The sequence below is a fragment of the Anabrus simplex genome, chromosome X, assembly GCF_040414725.1.
Source record: "Anabrus simplex isolate iqAnaSimp1 chromosome X, ASM4041472v1, whole genome shotgun sequence".
Classification (NCBI taxonomy): Eukaryota; Metazoa; Arthropoda; class Insecta; order Orthoptera; family Tettigoniidae; genus Anabrus; species Anabrus simplex.
Genome location: NC_090279.1, coordinates 182,715,877 through 182,737,964, shown reverse-complemented (window position 1 = coordinate 182,737,964; position 22,088 = coordinate 182,715,877). Strand labels below are relative to the sequence as shown.

The 22,088-nt window shown below is 42.7% G+C and overlaps 1 protein-coding gene across 2 annotated transcripts in view; it reads right to left on the bottom strand.

The window, feature by feature from the left end:
- Positions 1-22,088, bottom strand: part of LOC136886232 (farnesol dehydrogenase) — a 191,709-nt gene that overhangs the window by 20,878 nt on the left and 148,743 nt on the right. The window contains exons 1-2 of one of the 2 annotated variants that reach the window (XM_068230694.1): positions 18,690-18,875; positions 7,128-7,335 (exon numbers count right to left, since the gene is read on the bottom strand). In XM_068230694.1, the coding sequence (XP_068086795.1) occupies positions 7,128-7,335; positions 18,690-18,821 (340 nt within the window). In that variant the 5' untranslated portion in view covers positions 18,822-18,875. Of the gene's footprint in view, positions 1-7,127; positions 7,336-18,689; positions 18,876-22,088 lie in introns of those variants that run through there. The other variant, XM_068230695.1, reaches the window with a different exon arrangement.

Below are 22,088 nucleotides of genomic sequence, written 5' to 3'. Positions count from 1 at the left end.
TTTGAAGGAAAATGTCAGTCTCCTGTGCAGCTTATGGCTGCATAGAGAGAGGTTCATAAAGGGTCATAGCATATCATTTCACAGGTATTTTTCCTTGAAATTCATTTTCGTACGTATAAAATAATACTTTGCATGACACTCATTGTCATGTGAATTGGTCTACTTGGGCTGACTTCGCGACTGATTCCCCTGTCGGCGTGAATGAGATTCTTTGGATCTTACCTTGAAGACTGAAATTAATGTTTTACGAAATATAAGGGATGACATTTTCCTTTCACTGAATGGCCATGTGCATGATAACCGAGCGAGTGGCTGCAGGCTTTAGGTCACGTAGCTGTCAGTTTACATTCAGGACATAGTGGGTTTGAACCCCACTGTCGGAAGCTCTGAAGATAGTTTCCAATTCTCACACCAGGTAAATGCTGGAGCTGTACCTTAATTAAGGCCACAGTCGTTTTCTTCCCATTCCTAGTCCTTTCCTGTCCTATGGTCATCGTGTGTCGGTGCGACGTAAAGCAAATTGGTACAAAAAAGAAAATAAGGAAAGATATGCATGATAGCCTGGAATTGTGGTCCGTTTTTCACTTTTTGTGTGTATTTATAGTAGGCCTATTAAAAGCTATTGAATATATTTTCTGTATCATACAGTTTGTTGCTTTCCCTTCATACAATGCGTGTAGGAGTCACCATTCATAGCTTACCACATTTTACAATGTAGAGACTAGATGTTCCACACCGTGTAAACATCTGAGTCCTTTACTTTCGTCAATATTATTATTCCTTTAAATACCATACAGGACTGTATACAAGCATAATGTATAATAGACTGAACGAGTTTGCGGTGCGGTTAGGACCTCGCAGCTGCAAGCTTGCTTTCGAGAAATAGTGGGTTCAAACCCCACTGTCGGCAGCCCCGAAGATGATTTTTCGTGTTTTCCCATTTTCACACCAGGCAAATGCTGGGGCTGTACCTTAATTAAGCCCACGGGCGCTTCCTTCCCTTTCCCAACCCAGCATCGCCGTAAGGCCTATATGTGTCGGTGCGATGTAAATCAAATTGTAAAAAATATTGTAACTACTTTTTCAATTCTCTTCAATCATATGTTTTACCACTCTCCCTTTCTATTAACGGAAATCATTTTACAAGTTAAAATCTTAAAGCAAATCATACATTTCAGGAAAAGCTAAATAAAAACTCCATAATAGGCTGAAACCACAACCGAATGTCATATTTCCACTTGTAATGATGTTTAGAAAACATCGACAATAATAATAATAATAATAATAATAATAATAATAATAATAATAATAATAATAATAATAATAATAATAATAAAAGTGGCTTTACGTCCCACTACGTACTTGCACGGTTTTTGGAGACGCTGAGGTGTCAGAATTTTTCCCCACGGGAGTTCTTTCATGTGCTAAAAGAGGCTGATTTATTTGAGCACCATCAAGTATCACCGGACTGAGCCAAGCTCGAACCTGCCAACTTGGGCTCAGAAAACTAGGGTCTAAACCGGCGATGATAATATTTTGTCTACTTTACCCCAAAATCTCGCCAACGTTTTTAGGCCTAAAATCTCGCTCATCCGCTTCGTACGAGAGAGGACATTTTCGGTCGTTGGGCAGAATTATACCAAATTCATGGTAATTTACACAAAAAATAGCGAAATATACGAGCCCTCCTTCTAAACGTATGTTGTTAGAAGACTTAATATGAACAGTAAATTGATTTTTGTTACTTAACTGCACCTGAACACCGTCCCCTTTTATTACGCATTTAATCCTGTATTCATGCTATTTTGGCTTTCTTTTTTACTGGAGAGAAGCATCACAAGTATACTGTAGTATCTGAGAATATTTACATGTAAGAATTTTAAACCTTATGTATATCCACACAGTTTTAAAAGGCCCCGATTTAACATTGATGAGTACGGCGGAGTGAGCTTTTTGCCAAACACCTGCGATTTCAACATGCTCCGCTCGCTACACTGATTCTCTCGTAGACGGTGGCGCCAATGCTACCTCTAGTGAATCATTTACTAACTCTATGGTGGGGGGATGGGAAGATCGGAAGAGATAGACAAAGAGAGAAAGAAGCGGCCGTAGTTTTAAGTTAGGTACCATCCCATCATTTGCCTGGTGGAGAAGTGGGGAAACTACGGAAAACCACTTCCAGGATGGAATGGGGTGGTAACCGAACCCACCTCTACTCAGTTGACTTCCCGAGGCTGAGTGGACCCCGTTCCAGCCCTCGTACCACTTTTCAAATTTCGTGGCAGAGCCGGGAACCGAACCCGGACCTCGGGAGTGGCAGCTAATCACACTAACCACTACACCACAGAGGCGGACCACTAGAAAATCTTACATTAAAATACAGAACAAGAAAAAAAATACGATCAAAGTGAACAGTTTTAGAGTTCAGTTCAGTTTACAAACTAAAATCCAACTTCCGAGAATTCTTAGGAAATAGATTCAACGGATGTGCTGGTTCTACTCTGATGTCTCTGAATGTTTATTTAGTTTATTGTTTCTTGTAAATTTCTCTTTATTACCTTTTTGTTAACATTCCGGGGTGGGGGTTGGGGACGTTTAACCTCCAGTAAACCCCCTCTGGCTACGCCTTTTTATGTAACTTTTCCTTTCTTATACGTACAGAGAATAACCATCAATGCTATGTCGGGACTAAATGAGAACTGAAATGTTAACAATAACCGATCGAGTTGACCGTGCGGTTAGGGGCGCACAGCTGTGAGCTTCCATCCGGGAGATTGTGGGTTCGAACCCCACTGTCGGCAGCCCTGAAAATGGTTTTCTGTGGTTTACCATTTTCACACCGGGCAAATGCTGGGGCTATACCTTCAATAAGGCACGACCGCTTCCTTCCCACTCCTAGGCTTTTCCTATCCCATCGTCGCCATAACCCTATCTGTGTCCGTGCGATGTAAACCAACTTGTAACAGCAACAAATGTTAACATTACATTTTCCTTCCTTTATTACTACTACTCTCATCTGCTTTTTTTATAGGATCATCGACTTCTAAGGGTTGATAATATTATCCCGACAATGTTTCAACATACATACATACATTATCATTATAGACTGTTATGCCTTTCAGCGTTCAGTCTGCAAGCCTCTGTGAATTTACTAAACGTCGCCACAATCCTCGATTTGCAACTAGTGTTGTGGCCTCATTTAGTTCTATACCTCTTATCTTCAAATCGTTAGAAACTGAATCTAACCATCGTCGTCTTGGTCTACCTCTACTTCTCTTACCCTCCATAACAGAGTCCATTACTCTCCTAGGTAACCTATCCTCCTCCATTCGCCTCATATGACCCCACCACCGAAGCCGGTTTATACGTACATTTAATCCATCGAATTCATTCCTAAATTAGCCTTTATCTCCTCATTCCAAGTACCCTCCTGCCATTGTTCCCACCTGTTTGTACCAGCAGTCATTCTTGCTACTTTCATGTCTGTTACTTCTAACTTATGAATAAGATATCCTGAGTCCACCCAGCTTTCGTTCCCGTAAAGAAAAGTTGGTCTGAAAACAGACCGATGTAAAGATAGTTTAGTTCGGGAGCTGACTTCCTTCTTACAGAATACTGTTGATCGCAACTGCGAGCTCACTGCATTAGCTTTACGACACCCTGATTCAATCTCACTATATTACCATCCTGCGAGAACACACAACCTAAATACTTGAAATTATCGACCTGTTCTAGCTTTGTATCACCAATCTGACATTCAGTTCTGTTGACTTTCTTACCTACTGACATCAATTTAGTCTTCTAGACGCTAATTTTCATACCATACTCATTACACCTATTTTCAAGTTCCAAGATATTTTTTTATTTTTTTTTTGCTAGTTGCTTTACGTCGCACCGACACAGATAAGTCTTATGGCGACGATGGGACAGGAAATAGCTAGGAGTGGGAAGGAAGCGGCCGTGGCCTTAATTAAGGTACAGCCCCAGCATTTGCCTGGTGTGAAAATGGGAAACCACGGAAAACCATTTTTCCAAGATATTAGACTGCAGGCTTTCGGCACAATCTGCCATTAAGACCAAGTCGTCAGCATAGGCCAGACTGCTTACTACATTTCCACCTAACTGAATCCCTCCCTGCTATTTTATACCTTTCAGCAGATGATCCATGTAAACAACGAACAGCAAAGGTGAACGATTACAGCCTTGTCTAACTCCTGTAAGTACCCTGAACCAAGAACTCATTCTACCATCAATCCTCACTGAAGCCCAATTGTCGACATAAATCCCTTTGATTGATTTTAATAATGTACCTTTTATTCCAGTATTGCGAACATCTTTCCCCTCGGTACCCTGTCATATGCTTTCTTTAGATTTACGAAACATAAACACAACTGCCTATTCCTCTCGTAGCATTTTTCAATTACCTGGCGGATACTGAAAATCTGATCCTGACAGCCTCTCTGTGGTCTGAAACCACACTGGTTTTCATCCAACTTCCTCTCAACAACTGATCGCAACCTCCCTTCTAAGATGCCAGTGCATACTTTGCCTGGTATACTAATCAATGAGATACCTCGATAGTTGTTGCAATCCTTCCTGTTCCCTTGCTTATAGATAGGTGCAATTACTGCTTTTGTCCAATCTGAAAGTACTTTACCAACACTCCATGATAATCTTACTACTCTATGAAGCCATTTCATCCCTGCTTTCCCATTATACTTCACCATTTCAGGTCAAATTTCATCTATTCCTGCTGCTTTATGACAATGGAGTTTATTTACCATTCTTTCCACTTCCTCAAGCGTAATTTCACCAAAATCTTCCTCCTCCCCATGAGCTTGGCTGTTCGCAACACCACCAGGAGTATTTCCTTTTACATTGAGAAGATGTTCAAAATATTCCCTCCACCTCTCCAGTGATTCCCTGGGATCTATTATGAGTTCACCTGAATTACTCAAAACACTGTTCATTTCCTTTTTCCCTCCCTTCCTAAGATTCTTTATGACAGTCCAGAAAGGTTTCCCTGCTGATTGACCTAGCCTTTCCAGGTTATTACCAAAATCTTCCCACGACTTCTTTTTGGATTCAACAACTATTTGTTTCGCTCCGTTTCTTTCATCTACATACAAATCCCTGTCTGCCTCGGCCCTTGTTTGGAGCCATTTCTGATAAGCCTTCTTTTTACGTTTACAAGCTGCTCTCGCTTCATCATTCGACCAAGATGTTTGCCTTTTCCCATCTTTACACACAGTTGTTCCTAGGAGTTTCCTTGCTGTTTCTACTACATCATCCCTATATGCCACCCATTCACTTTCTATATCCTGAACCTGCTTACTGTCTACTGTTCGAAACCTCTCACTAATCATATCCATGTACTTCTGTCTAATTTCCTTGTCCAGGAGATTTTCTACCCTTATTCGTTTGCAGACAGATTTCACTTTCTCTACCCTAGGCCTAGAGATACTTAGTTCAGTACAGATCAGATAGTGGTCTGTATCATCGAAAAATCCCCGGAAAACTCGTACATTCCTAACAGATTTCCTGAATTCGAAGTCGGTTAAGATATAGTCTATTATGGATCTGGTACCCCTAACCTCCCATGTGTAGCGGTGAATAGCCTTATGCTTGAAGAATGTATTCGTAACTGCTAAACCCATACTAGCACAGAAGTCCAGCAAACGCTTGCTATTCCCATTACTTCCATATCTTCCCCATATTTACCAATCACCCTTTCGTATCCTTCATTTCTATTCCCAACTCTCGCATTGAAATCGCCCATTAGCACTATTCTATCCTTGCTGTTGATCCTGACCACGATGTCACTCAATGCTGCATAAAACTTGTTAACTTCATCCTCATCTGCACCCACACATGGTGAATACAGACACAATCATTGTCCTAATTCCTCCCACTGACAAATCTACCCACATCATTCGCTCATTTACGTGCCTAACAGAAACTATGTTGCGTGCAATGGTATTCCTGATAAAGAGCCCTACCCCAGACTCTGCACACCATGAACCATCAATGTTTCAAACTAAACCAAAATTGTACATATTCAGTAAAATCATAATTAAACAAATGAAGGCTAAAGGTACTTTTAAACGTGCAATAGTTAATATTACACAGTAGCACAAAATTTGGTCCCCTGATTACTGATACATTCGCCCACGGTTGGCGAATGAAGCATGCTTGAATATATTCCATTTTCTCGAGAAATATTGGATATCTTTTGAAAATAACCACAACCCTGAATTTTCATTGTCCATGACTAATGCTAATACCTGTTCCTCACGGTAAAATTTTTGTTAAAAATTTATTGTACAAAAGTTTAATTTAAAACATTTCTGTTGTTCACGGTCAAATTCAAGTTTTATAAAATCTTTGATAAAACTTTCCACAAAATAGGACATGTTCTATTCCGTAAAATTGATTTTGTGAAACAAACCAATTAGCGAAGCTGACATGACGATGATGCTGGCGCTACGACGTGAGAAGGTTGTGAAGCTCGTTCGTAAACATAAACACTTCAAAAATGGTAGGATCCGGGTGGACTAAGGAAGCTGCTAGTGTCTGAGGTTAAAACGCCAATGTATATCAACAGAAATGCATGAAGAGAGGCACCGGGCGAGTTGGCCGTGCGGTTAAGAGCGCACAGCTGTGAGCTCGCATCCGGGAGATAGTGGGTTCGAACCGCACTGTCGGCAGCCGTGAAGATGGTTTTCCGTGGTTTCACATTTTCACACCGGGCAAATGTTGGGACTATACCTTAATTAAGGCCACGGCCCCTTCTTTCCCATTCCTAGGCCTTTCCTGTCCCATCATCGCCATGAGAACCATCTGTGCGATGTAAAGCAAGTCGTAAAAAAGAAAACAATAATCACCACCATCAGCTTACTACATTTCAATATCTTTAACGGCTTACGAGATATTTGAAGCGAATATTTTAGCTGATTCACTCTGTTATATATTATTTATATCTCGTAGTGTACACATCTTTACTGTAATCTTGTGCGGAGAGTGGTTTCATGTTGAATAAGTGTGACGAAGAACAGGTGAGTGTTCATGTTGAATTCGATCAAACACATTTCAAGTGTTGTTATCGAGCTGATGTGTTCATCAGTTACCTGTAACCCTATCGTTCCCGCCGATCGCCGCATTGTTGATCAAGATATCGACTCCGCCCAGTGTCTCCTTGATCCACTTGAACAGAGCCAGGATGTCTTGTTCCTTACCGACGTCACACTTCTTGGCGTACAGTTTACCAGGAGTCGCTTTGGTGGCATGATATCGGCCTCTGTTCTTTGCCTCCTGCCTGGCTTTGGCCACAGCTCCCTAGAATGAAATTTAAAAAGTGGTGTCAAATTTCCCTTTGGGAAATAAAGTGATCTTTCAAAAAATGAAACTCAAATTGATTGTGTCTAACGGATCGTTTTAGAAACACATCTATATGGAATGGGGAGTGTACAAGTGTAGGATTCAGCGCATCGAAATGGGGAAACTGGCTCAGTGTCTACCAAACTACGCCGAATGAAATTATCAGTTTTCGAGAGTATGAAGAAATGAGGACTCTCTGATAAAAGAACCTTCTCTCTTAGCCATGACCATCCACCAATACACTTGCTAGGTAACATCGTGTTACACATTTTGTATCGCTAAATTCGCGACATTCATTTTCAGATGAGCGCCAGCCATACGACATATTTATGTCAAAAGTAATCAGACTGGCTTCTAGAGGGGATACGATTGACCTTTCCAAGCAATGATCAGCTAAAAGTTCGAAGAAACAGGCAGTAGCTTCGGGATATAGAACATGGACTTTCAGGGTGCATGCACCGGTGCATTGCGCGGCGCAAGTTGTAAAAGACGACCAGAGGTTGACCAGAGTGCAGACACCCACTCCTAGATTTTGAGCATTAGCGCTGCCTCTCTTTTTCCCTACATCTGTCTCCCCTTTCCTCACTTGCTGTGCAGCGCTCCACCATTCGAGCAGAGTTGAGTCGAGCTTAGCCGAGTCGCCCCGAGACAAAATGCTGGTCCGAACCGAGCCGAGTCGGACCGATGCACGGTGCACGGAACCTCTGCGCCTCGGCTTGCACGCGTGAGATTTGGGGCGTTTGAGAGGCCCTGGTATAGAAAGAGAATGGGTGGCATACAGGAATACTCACGGGGTTAGTTAGACGGCAGCTTGAACACATTTGCTAAATGAATATTGGAAATGCTACATAACTTCATTGGAGCGAATTATTTTCCTTTGGTCGCGCAGCACAGCGTAGCTCAGTTTAGGTTTCTGTATGTGGTAGCTTTAACGGTGTCTTGAATGAGACAGTTCACTGCATGCTGACAGGGACGTAGCTTTAAGGTCAGCCATGTAAAATCAAATTGTACAATTTGAAGTACTCAATAAAGCATTTAGCCAAGTGGCCGAAACACCCACCCACTTACTTCACCGATTTAAACCTTCCCCCCCCCCCCACACACACCTAACTCCATCAAAACTCCAAACCCGCCGAATCTACTGGCCAGAGAAAAGGCGTTACCTTCTAGTTGGCCCGCCCTCCCCTTCGGGGAGGTAAATGAAAACCTTTCCCATAGTTCAGTTCTCGAGTTTCGACTTGACATTTGGGCGCTGCCTTTTGGCGGAAGCTAAGTGAATTAATAAACAGCCAATCATAGGCCACCGATCTCTTCGATAGAGCACGGTAGACTCTAGTTTCGGGTACCAGAGTTGTCGATCTGTTGTTTTCTGTAACCACACGCTATCAGCTGTGTGCTCAATTTCTTCCGCGGTCTTTGTCAGTTCATTCGGTCATTCTTGACAAAGCACCAACAATGGCGGCTAGAAATAATAAGTTGAGCGGTTGAAGGTAAGGTAAGGGTTATTCTGCCCGAAGGCAGGTCCGAACCTTCACAGAGGTGTTCCTGAGCCGGAGTTTACGTACGGCAGGGTGGCCAGTTCCTTTCCGCTCCTCCATTCCCTTACCCCCAACCAACAGTGCGCGGCAACCCATCCAACTCCTGACCACGCCCAATGTTGCTTAACTTCGGAGATCTCACGGGATGCGGTGTTTCAACACGGCTACGGCCGTTGGCGAGCGGTTGAAGGAGCACAATATTTCGGTTCGTGATAACATAAGGAAGGGGGTGGGGGGGGGGGCGAATTCGTGCACCTGGTGAAACAAAAATCCCTAGTACCCAATTTATGTGGTGGATGAAATAGCCAGGAGAATGAAACCTCAACAGACGATAACAATGCCGATAGCTACTCAGAAACGAGTGGTGTGTCCCCTTTGTAGGATTTTTTTCCTTCAGTAGAAGAAATTGTATCTATCAGCAACGCGAGCTAAACGGTGAGTAGAAATTTCATTTTATTTTCTCGCGTTTTATCTGTTTGAGCATTGATCATTTTTTATCTGATAGCGCAGTGGTAAAAATGTCCTGTGTTATTGTTCACCTTATGTGAGTTATGCATTTTGCTACAAAGAATAATTGATTCTAGACTTATATTCGAGTAAACACATTTCCGTTCGTGTTGTGTATTGGGAATCAGCTGTTTGTACTCATAACAATCTGCCACCAATGTCTGAATTCCGGTTAACTGTAGAGTCGAAACTCATAGAAACGGAACTATAGGTCCTAGATCGTAGCTGTCCCACCGCCACACCGGTCTTCTCTCTTTTGCCATGGCTTCTTGCTGAGACTTGCAATTAGCTTTCAGAGGCACTTCCACGTTCAAGTACATGCGCTCCATACACTAACTCGCAGTCTAACTTATCTCAGTTATGTATACTTGCTTTCAGCCTAACCTGAAAAACTTATACGAAAATTATGTAACATACTCGAACATATTAATTACGTAGGATACCTTAGAGCAGATCAGATGTAAGGCTTTTCAGGCGTTTGCTCTATTAACCAGCTGTTTGTCTTAGGTCTGGCACTAGACTCATCAGAGTGGGTTGTGTCAGACCCTACCCACTGACGCTGGGGTGTATGCAGGTGAACCTATCAGAAGCCCATTATAACAGGCACAGTCTGATAACTGCACACGGAAGATAAATCTCCACAATGGAATTATTGCCCGCTTAGCAATTCCGAATGGACAATTCTAAGTTCCCATGGAGGGAATTAGATATTTTTCACCAATAGAGCTTGTCAAAAACAGATCAGATGTAAGGCCTTTCAGGCGTTTGCTCTATTAACCAGCGTTTCGTCTTAGAGCATGCTGTACAGGCCCAATAATACGCCACCGGAAGGCATGTTTTAATGTTGGAACTACTGCTTATCAGGCAAAGTAAAGGTCCCCATACTATGAACAACGTAAAATTAAGCAATTTCCTCAATTGTGCTGAAAGTTGAAGGGCTAAAGGAGCCGGAAACATTTCATATCGTGAGTTTTTAATAGCCCTATCAAACTTAAAAAAAATTCGAAAATCACTTCCGAAATAACCAGCCTTAAATCGGTTATTTCTTTATTCGTTTCCTTTTTTATTCGAATCCTAGCCAAATTAATTTTAATTAATTCTGTAATATGTTCCTTGGTTCAATACCCTCAGGCGATTTTTTATTTTCTTGAGAAATGTCCACACCGAATGTAGTTATAAGGACTTTAAGTGAAACTCTGCATTGACTCACATTAGAGCTTGTAGTGGTAGAAAGAAAGGCAAACTGCTAATCTAATCGACCGGATAACTATGATTAAGAAACGGATTGTCCGCCTCTGTGGTGTAGTGGTTAGTGTGATTAGCTGCCATTCCCGGAGGTCCCGGTTCGATTCCCGGCTCTGCCACGAAATTTGAAAAGTGGTACGAGGGCTGGAACGGGGTCCTCTCAGCCTCGGGAGGTCAACCGAGTAGAGGTGGGTTCGATTCCCACCTCAGCCATCCTGGAAGTGGTTTTCCGTGGTTTCCCCACTTCTCCTCCAGGCAAATGCCGGGATGGTACCTTCCCCCTTCCTTCCCTGTCCCATCCAATCTTCCCATCCCTCCACAAGGCCCCTGTTCAGCATAGCAGGTGAGGCCGCCTGGGCGAGGTACTGGTCATTCTCCCCAGTTGTATCCCCTGACCCAATGTCTCACGCTCCAGGACACTGCCCTTGAGGCGGTAGAGGTGGGATCCTTCGCTGAGTCCGAGGGAAAAACCGAACCTGGAGGGTGAACAGATTAAGAAGAAGAAGAAACGGATTGTAATTTTTAGGAATAAAGAATATATTCTCATACTTTATTATACAGTGGAACCTCGATATCTCGAATCACCTCGGGAGCTAAATTTTATTTCGAGTTATCAAATTTTCGAGATATAGAGAATAACGTTTTTGAGCATGTGTAGCACATCATTGAATCACATGAATCTATGGGCTTATACGGAACACATTGGGCCGATTGCAGAAACGATGACTAGTTTTAAGCCTTAGACATCGTCTATCTAAACAACGTCGAAATCATTCACGATCTTCCATTGCATAAACAATGTTCAGTCGATGTTTAACTAGACATCCCTTAAAGTTTCAATTTTGGTTTGAAAATGGAGACAGAAGTATCTTTCATGCAACTCTTTGCTTGTCGCAACCAATGAAATTCGTCGGTGCGCGCGCCGAATGACAGTCAGCTGTTGGTCTTCCTACACATTACTCAAATATGGCTGAGCATGAGCATGACTTGCCCACAGATAAGAGTATCGCTTTGGGTGCAAATTAAATCTCATAATATTATCGACACTAAAGCGACACGGCACCGTACGGGGAAGTGTAGCTTACGCTTTCATTATAGCGTTGTTACAGTGAGTGTAATTTACTCATAAATACAGTAGCTTCAACGAAGAGAAGATGAAGCAATAGTAATGTGTAACCGAGTGTGTTGTGCGGGCCATATAGATGTAGCTTGCATTCTGGATATCGTAGATTCGAAACGCATCATCGGCAGCCGTGAAGATTGTTTTCCATGGTTTCCCTATTTTTACACCAGGCAAATACTAGGGCTATTATTATGGCCACGGCTCTTCTTCCCCAGTCCTCTTTAAACGATAATCACCACCACTTGCCTTTTTCTATCTGATAGTTGCCGAAAACCTATGCGATTATATATATATATAAATCCCATACAACCTACTTTTTAATTTTCACCATTATGTGTGTTTACCCTCTGTGGTGTAGTGGTTAGCGTGATTAGCTGCCACCCCCGGAGGCCCGGGTTCGATTCCCGGCTCTGCCACGAAATTTGAAAAGTGGTACGAGGGCTGGAACGGGGTCCACTCAGCCTCGGGAGGTCAACTGAGTAGAGGTGGGTTCGATTCCCACCTCAGCCATCCTGGAAGTGGTTTTCCGTGGTTTCCCACTTCTCCTCCAGGCGAATGCCGGGATGGTACCTAACTTAAGGCCACGGCCGCTTCCTTCCCTCTTCCTTGCCTATCCCTTCCAATCTTCCCATCCCTCCACAAGGCCCCTGTTCAGCATAGCAGGTGAGGCCGCCTGGGCGAGGTACTGGTCATACTCCCCAGTTGTATCCCCCGACCAAGAGTCTGAAGCTCCAGGACACTGCCCTTGAGGCGGTAGAGGTGGGATCCCTCGCTAAGTCCGAGGGAAAAACCGAACCTGGAGGGTAAACAGATGATGATGATGATGATGTGTGTTTACTTGGCTGTAAATATAAGTGAATCTCTCCCAGTTGATATAAGTGACAGCCCTCGGACGATCGGGACACGTAATTGTGATATGTATGTTGTCGAAGTGACCTATAATTCCATGGAAATTACCCCATGTATATAATAAAATATATCGATTGCCAAGAATTTATTCAAGTTGACAGTTACCGGACAGTCACTTAGTCAGTCTCAAGAAACAAGTCTCTCGTAAAGCGAAACCTTATTTTATGATTATCTCCCCGTGCATGTCAAACGAATTGCTGCGATTTAGCAGCGGGCGACCCACAGAGAGGCCGTCGGACTAACCTTTCTTCCCGGAATCGTCTCAACATGATAATACAAATTACATATTTCATGGTACATAACCTCTGATTGTGAATTCACTCCTGTCATTTGAGGTTAAACAGTCCTCTCGGCAGTGTTTAAACATGGCCGGTTGAACATTGGTTTTAGACAGTGTCTCAATGATAAATAACGTGTCTGCAATGCGGCAGCCATAATTAGGCATTGTTTAACCGTAGACATCGTCTAAATGCCGTTTCTGCAATCGGCCCATTACTTTCAACAGTATTTAAAAATGTACAAACAAACTATTTTACGGCATCACTTTAATTATAACCCATATTACAGTAACTTTCTAAAAGAGGTTACAGTACTAGAACAGGAAGAAACCTCGCTTAACACCTTTGGAAAATAATCCGTTAGTCTCTTCTGTTTGTTACTGTTACCCTTTCCTCCCTTAACGTTGAAACTTCTTGTCAATGCCACGCAGCCGAGATTCGTAAATGGAACTTGTCATCAGCGACTTCAGGAGTTGCTTTCGTAAGTGACCGGTAATTAATTCACACCCGGGAAACACCAAGGATTCGCCCATTTTCCGATTACTAGAAGTTATAGTTTATCGATTCTCGTAATATTAGCTCCCAGCATCACTGTAACCCTCTCTTTACTTGTTAACTGTTCCTCACAAGTCACAAATGCCGAATTCCACAGTTAATGTTGCACAAAATTCGAGTTATAAGAGCATTTTTTGCTTGAAGGGAGGAAATGTTTGTGTTGTATACAAGAACAGGTATACAGGAACACAACTATATTTTATTGTTTCAGATAGTCCTTAACAAGCTATATACATACATTCAAATAAAACTTTCCTCGAAGCAGTATGAAAATTATAAACAGTTAACGTTGCTTGAAGACTGAAGTTCCAAAAAATGTACACTTTATACACATATATACATGAATCTATCTTGATGCGAAAGTCCATTGAAAAGCTAGAGTTCTTGATAGTTGAAAACTATCTGCTCTATGTATACCGTCACAAGTGTAAACAGTAGCGAAAGCTTGCACTAATAGAATATTAGTTGTTGCTGTAACTTGTCAGGAACTGACATTGAAATGCATAATTAGTAATACTAATTGATGTGTTTGAGCTTAGGTGGGACTGAGGGAATACTGTCATCGGGCTCGACGTGGCTGCGGGAAAAGGGAGCGGAGGCAGTAACCCGAGGTGAAACCTCAAACACTCAGAATCAGTCCACCTATTCGAGACACCTTTTTAAGAGGGATAGCCTCCGTGTTCGACATTCGGAGTAAATCTGGTGCTGGGCACTGGCAAGTCCTCGCCTGTGGCTGGAAGGCAGCTGGCTGATGTAACAGGCAAGCGCAGTGCAGACGTCTCGTAGAGCCGAGAACAACCCAGGCGGCGCAGAGCGAGGAGCGCGCAGACACACGACAGTTTGCTTCGAGAAATCGAGAAATTCGTGTAACCGAATTTCCAGTAATAGAGAAATAAACACACGTGAAGAATAGGACAGATGGCCCGGAAATTTAAAATACTTCGAGATACTGAAAATTCGAATAATGGAGGTTCGACTGTATTTTATTTACTTAAAATTCGTAGCCTATATCCCCGGGAGGTTTTTGACATTGAGTTGCTAACCTGATGGGCTAAAACTCTAGATTTTTGATTGGGATCATGCGTTATGGGAAAAAAACAAGACATATACAGTATTTGTTTCTCTCATTACACTTCGGTTTTCGTTTATTCCACACATATTCCACATATTCTTCTGTTCATTGCCTCAGCAGCGACAGTTCGAGTCTGTTGTGGTGCAGCGGTTGCGTGATACGAGATTCAAGATGCCGAAACGAAAAATTTGTTTTCTACTACACTGCAAAAAACAAAAAACAAAAAAAAGCGTCTCAAGACTTAGATTTTGTAATGAATTTGGTAATTATATACAAATCTATAATAATATTCTATCGTAGGTAAACGTTCGTAAAAAAACGCGGACCGATTCTGGTGTTCACTGCATCATTAATTTTGTAAATTCAACTTTTCTATGCCCCAAGCAGGGAAGAACGCCATTAAACAACGCAGAAAGTATCACCACATCATTTCAAAATCTACGATACATACATACATTCATTATCATTATAGACTGTTATGCCTTTCAGCGTTCAGTCTGCAAGCCTCTGTGAATTTACTAAACGTCGCCACAATCCTCTATTTGCAACTAGTGTTGTGACCTCATTTAGTTCTATACCTCTTATCATTAAATCGTTAGAAACCGAGTCTAACCATCGTCGTCTTGGTCACTCTCTAGTTCTCTTACCCTCCATAGCAGAGTCCATTATTCTCCTAGATAACCTATCCTCCTCCATTCGCCTCACATGACCCCACCACCGAAGCCGGTTTATGCGTACAGCTTCATCCATCGAGTTCATCCCTAAATTAGCCTTTACCTCCTCATTCTGAGTACCCTCCTGTCATTGTTCCCACCTGTTTGTACCAGCAATCATTCTTGCTACTTTCATGTCTGTTACTTCTAACTTAGGAATAAGATATCCTGAGTCCACCCAGCTTTCGCTCCCGTAAAGCAAAGTTGGTCTGAAAACAGACCGATGTAAAGATAGTTTCGTCTGGGAGCTGACTTCCTTCTTACAGAATACTGTTGATCGCAACTGCGAGCTCACTGCATTAGCTGTACCACACCTTGATTCAATCTCACTTACTATATTACCATCCTGGGAGAACACACAACCTAAATACTTGAAATTATCGACCTGTTCTAGCATTGCATCACCAATCTGACATTCAGTTATGTTGAATTTCTTACCTACTGACATCAATTTAGTCTTCGAGAGGCTAATTTTCATACCATACTCATTGCACCTATTTTCAAGTTCCAAGATATTAGACTGCAGGCTTTCGACACAATCTGCCATTCCCTCAAGTCGCCAGCATAGGCCAGACTGCTTACTACATTTCCACCTAACAGAATCCCTCCCTGCCACTTTATACCTTTCAGCAGATGATCCATGTAAATTACGAACAGCAAAGGTGAAAGATTACAGCCTTGTCTAACCCCTGTAAGTACACTGAACCAAGAAGTCATTCTACCATCAATTCTCACTGAAGCCCAATTGTCAACATAAATGCCTTTGACTGATTTTAATAATCTATCCTTAATTCCATAGTCCCCCCAGTATGGCGAACATCTTTTCCCTCGGTACCCTGTCATATGCTTTCTCTAGATCTACGAAACATAAACACAACTGCCTATTCCTCTCGTAGTATTTTTCAATTACCTGGCGCATACTGAAAATCTTATCCTAACAGCCTCCCTGTGGTTTGAAACCACACTGGTTTTCATCCAACTTCCTCTCAACGACTGATCGCACCCTCCCTTCCAAGATGCCAGGGAATACTTTGCCTGGTATACTAATCAATGAGATACCTCGACAGTTGTTGCAATCCTTCCTGTTCCCTTGCTTATAGATAGGTGCAATTACTGCTTTTGTCACCGGTCGAGTTGGCCGTGCGCGTAGAGGCGCGCGGCTGTGAGCTTGCATCCGGGAGATAGTAGGTTCGAATCCCACTATCGGCAGCCCTGAAGATGGTTTTCCGTGGTTTCCCCATTTTCACACCAGGCAAATGCTGGGGCTGTACCTTAATTAAGGCCACGGCCGCTTCCTTCCAACTCCTAGGCCTTTCCTATCCCATCGTCGCCATAAGACCTATCTGTGTCGGTGCGACGTAAAGCCCCTAACAAAACAAAAAAAATGCTTTCGTCCATTCTGAAGGTACCTTGCCAACACTCGATGCTAATTTTACTACTCTATGAAGCCATTTCATCCCTGCCTTCCCACTATACTTCACCATTTCAGGTCTCATTTCATCTATTCCTGCTGCTTTATGACAATTGAGTTTATTTACCATCCTTTCCACTTCATCCAGCGTAATTTCACCAATTTCAACAAATGAGTCAACGATTTTTCTATTTGCATTAATTTATATTTTTAAAAAATTATACATAATGTTGTAGGATTAAGGGGAGGCTGGGGTTTGAGGCCTTCCGGGACAATTCGTCCAGTCATAAACGTCTATATTTCGTCCATAGAGATATATATCCACGTCGTACAGAATGGTCCATAGTTTGTAAATGTCCATGTGTCTATTTGGTCTATGAATTAATTTTTTTTCTATTTGCTTTACGTCGCACCGACACGGATATGTCTTATGGCGACGATGGGACAGGAAAGGCCTAGGAATTGGAAGGAAGCGGCCGTGGCCTTAATTAAGGTACAGCCCCAGCATTTGCCTGGTGTGAAAATGGGAAACCACGGGAAACCATCTTCAGGACTGCCGACAGTGGGGCTCGAACCTACTATCTCCGATTACTGGATACTGGCCGCACTTCAGCGACTGCAGCTATCGAGCTCGGTTTGGTCAATGAATAGGAATATGTATAGTTTATTATTTGAAGACACAAGCATTTGGTCCAAACTTTATTTTTATATGTAAGGATATGAATATTTAGTGCTTAATGTATTTAAAGAATGTGATATGTGGACGTCATTGAAAAGACTAAATAGCATTGAAAGTATGAAATTGGGTGTAGCTTTTAGTGCCGGGGATGCCCGAGGACAAGTTCGGCTCGCCAGATGCAGGTCTTTTGATTTGACGCCCGTAGGCGATCTGCGCGTCGTGTTGAGGATGAAATGATGATGATGAAGACGTCACATAGACCCAGCCCCTGTGCCAACGGGATTAACAAATTATGATTAAAATTCCCGACCCTTCCGGGAATTGAAGCCGGGACCTGTGTGACCAACGGCCAGCACGCTAACCATTTATCCATGGAGCCGAACACTAACGTATATTCGCAGCTTTTCTTACTTCGCCAGCAATACCAGCGTTGCGCTGTTGTTTATTTGTCCCATCCATGAGTACTGTGACTGTGACGTTACGTAAGTATGAGTCAACCGGAGACAGATAAGCTGGGCGCGCCTACCGGCCAACCAATGAAACTCACTGTACTCAGCAGTTGTACATTGCACTCTGAGCACACACACACACTTCTGTCTTCACAACGCCATTACCTTTTTGCTCCTATGCTTGTTAACGGAGTGGAAAGGGTAATAATAGCCATTAGAATATAGCACTGGCTTACATTCCTGCGAGTATACTGGAGTATTTCTGCTATATTTCGAAATTTAGCTCTATACTGTCACAGGAAATTTTGTTTATGTTAGGTTAACCCCACTAGGATTGTAACTGCGACACAATATTTGGACAATAACATAATAATTATAACATGAATATTTTAAAAGCAAGAAGTATATATCATATATTGCCGGGCTGAGTGGCACAGACGGTTAAGACGCTGGCCTTCTAACCCCAACTTGGCAGGTTCGATCCTGGTTAAGACCGGTGGTATTTGAAGGTGCTCAAATACGACAGCCTCGTGTCGGTAGATTTACTGGCACGTAAAAGAACTCCTGCGGGACTAAATTCCGGCACCTCGGCGTCTCCGAAGACCGTAAGAGTAGTTAGTGGGACGTAAAGCAAATAACATTATTATATACCATATTTTGAAGTTGAACATTTTTCACATTTTGCAGTGGACCAGTACCTGATTGGACGTTTTTAGTGGACGAATCGTCCGCTAATATTTGCAAACCTCTTTATAGAGGTAATTGTTCCGTTTTCAGCTTCAGAAAATAAGGTGACAGTACCTAGTTTTTAATGTTATGTTCTTCCCACTCACCTCGATTTTCTCCACTCTTCGTGCCACAGCTACGACATGAACTCCATGGTCTTGTAACTGGTAGGCTACAGCTGCTCCTATACCGGCACTAGTTCCAGTAACTAACGCGACACGACCTGACCAACGCTCCATATTATGTACTCGCTCAGACGTTCCGTGCAATGCAACTAATGTTGTGAAGGCTACGGCTTATAACGTACTACATAGGCGTTACCTTCTAGGTGGCCCGCCCCTCCCCTTTTGGGAGGGGAATGAAAACATTAACCACTCGACCTTGAAAGAGAGTCAGGTAGCTGCTTTTTAATCACTCATCAGGGGTAACCATTCTACGTGTGTGTGTACCATTAGATGAGTGGGCAAGTTTTGCTTTTTCACAATATTGTGCAATAATGTTAATGCTAACACTGGCTGGCACCTCAACATCAATAATTCAAATACCGGATATTAGGCAAAATATTTATGCTGTTCCTTTTACAAATATAAGACAGACAGTTTAATGGATGTTCATTTCATGGTATGAGAGTTGTATACGTCAAAGGCTATTTCTTATAAGAAACCAAAAGTGAAACCCTGTAATTGGACCGTGCCATATTAATTGTGGAAGGATTTAAATTAAATTAATGCTAATTCAAAACATTTTAGGGCCTATTTTCAATTTTTAAACGCCTAGGAGTCCGCCTCTGTGGTGTAGTGGTTAGTATGATTAGCTGCCATCCCCGGAGGCCCGGGTTCGATTCCCGGCTCTGCCACGAAATTTGAAAAGTGGTACATGGGCTGGAACGGGGTCGACTCCGTCCAGGGAGGTTAACTGAGTATAGGTGGGTTCGATTCCCACCTCAGCCGTCCTGGAAGTCGTTTTCCGTGGTTTCCGACTTCCCCTCCAGACAAATGCCGGGATGGTACTTAACTAAAGGCCACGGCCGCTTCTTTCCCTCTTCCTTGTCTATCCCTTCAAATCTTCCCCCCAGCCCCGCAAGGCCCCTGTCCAGCATAGCAGGTGAGGCCTCCTGGGCGAGGTACTGGTCATCCTCCCCAGTTGTATCCCCGACCCAGCGGCTGAAACTCCAGGACACTGCCCTTGAGGCGGTAGAGGTGGGATTCCTCGCTGAGTCCGAGGGAAAAGCTAACCCTGGAGGGTAAACAGATTAGGATAGATAGATAAACGCCTAGAACAAAACGTTCAAGCAGAAATAAGGATCGAAAATTCAAAATTTGTGCAGACAAACCTGTTTTTCTAGCTCGTAAGCATCGTCACCGGTGACAGCAATAATGAGCATGAGATGTAGAAGAGAATAAAAATACCAACTGCTAAAAAGGCCTTCCAGAACAAAAAAAAAAGGTCTGGTAACCGGTAAGTAAGTAAATTCGAAACGGGGAATGTACTCTTACAAAGATTGTCTGGAGTGAACTTTCATATGGATGTGAAAGATGGACATTGGGAAAACGCGAACTGTAAATATTAAAATAAACATGTGGATGTGAAGAAACAAGCTGGACACAAAGAAAAAGTAAGGGCCACATTTTTCAAGTGGAAGTAGGTGAAAAAACTTAATCTGATCCACTAGATAGAGACTTAGAAGAAGAATGCCTGGGGAACATCATCAGGCAGAGTGATTTCCTTTGTAATATTCTGGAAGGAAAAGTTGTAGGAAAGAGGAGAAGACGTATAAGAGAGTGCTATTTTAAAAAGCTTGGCAACCAGAATGACCTAAGTTCTTATACAGAATGAGTGAGTGAGTGAGTTTGTTTGTTTGTTTGTTTGTTTGTTTGAAAAATTCAACAAGGTTCATCGAGCTATCGCTAGGAGTGTCTACATGAGTACAAACTCAATTCCTATTTGGAAATTCTCAATGTACAGTATGTCCAGCCCTGGTCCCGTTTCTCTACAGGGTCGCGTATGAAGTGAGATTAATCTTCGTAGCGTTCGTTTACGACGGGATGTCCTTCCTGACGACAACCTCATCAAAGGAGTTACTGAGATGAAATGATGGATGTATGATAGTGGGAAGGGAGAGGGTGAAACCCCGTGCCGGCACATAGCCTACTCCTGTCGATTAGCACCAAGGAGTCTGCTCAAGGCTTAACAACACCATTCGACGGGCGAATCACCGACAACAGCGTCATATGCCATATGAACACTGCGAAGATATTTGGAATTGAATCCAGGCTTTTGGAACGCAATCTACTGACTATACATCGTATATAACCACCTCTCCTACTTGCTGGTCAACATTCTGATTACGACATGTTTTTGACCTACGGGACTCAAACTGGGTAACCACGTTTTCAGACCATACAGACTTAAGATCATGGCCACCAGACTAGCGTATTTGGAAATTCTCATTAATGGGTTTTAATTTTCTACATGTTAGCGTTAATTTTTTCAAACAACTGTCATGGCAAGATCCAAAGAAGCGTTCTCGTAGCGTATTGATGAAGGTTCTGGGTCCGTGTACGGGTTCGAGTCAACTTAGAACCGCCCTTTCTCCCCCTTTTTTGCCTGTTTGTGTTGTAAGGAAACAAAGTCACCTCCGTATAGGCCATAAAAGTTCCTGTCTCTGACTTTGCAGGCGAGACCTAGCGTTTCTTTTTTCCTTACAAGTTGCTTTACGTCGCACCGACACAGGTAGGTCTTATGGCGACGTTGCGATAAGAAAGGGCTAGGAGTGTGCAAGAAACGACTGTGTCCTTAACTGAGTTACGTACAGCCCCAGCATTTGCTGGGGAAACCACGGAAAACCATCTTTGGGACTGACGATATTCGAACCTACTATCTTCCGAATACAAACTCACAGCTGCTCGCCCCTAACCGCACGGCCAACTCGCTCGGTAGACCTAGTTTATACAGTGCAGTATGTCTTCTGGTCTGGGCAAGATAAATTTGTTACTTTCATTGAGCTGTCTCATTTTTGCCCTTGTCCTTGACGGTATGAAGGTGACAACCCCATGCTGTATTGCGGTTGAAATTATCAGTGAATCATGTCTACCTATTATCAGAATCATCAGAAAATGATGCTTTACTGTTGCCATGCGTTGTTCCTAGCATGGGGATAAAATGGCGTCCCTATTACATCTTAGGGCGCCATTTTAAGTTCTTTGTTGCTTTCTCTTAGCAGTCCTTGATGCGTTATGTTTTATCTTGATGAAGAAAGGCAAGGTTCCCTTTGAAACGCGTTGGAGAGTGTTTACATAGTTCATTACAAGACATAAACCCAAAATATACAAAATGTATAGCTATAGGATACTTAAGAATTTTGGAACAAAAATGGCGCCCAATCGTGAGGCTCATTATTAGTCCATGGAGTCCACACGAATAGCTGTAAGTTCTTTGAACAGTGTGGTTTTGTTATTGTTGGGACGTACATTAGTTGTGCTTGTGTGTGACGAAGTATTTTCTTA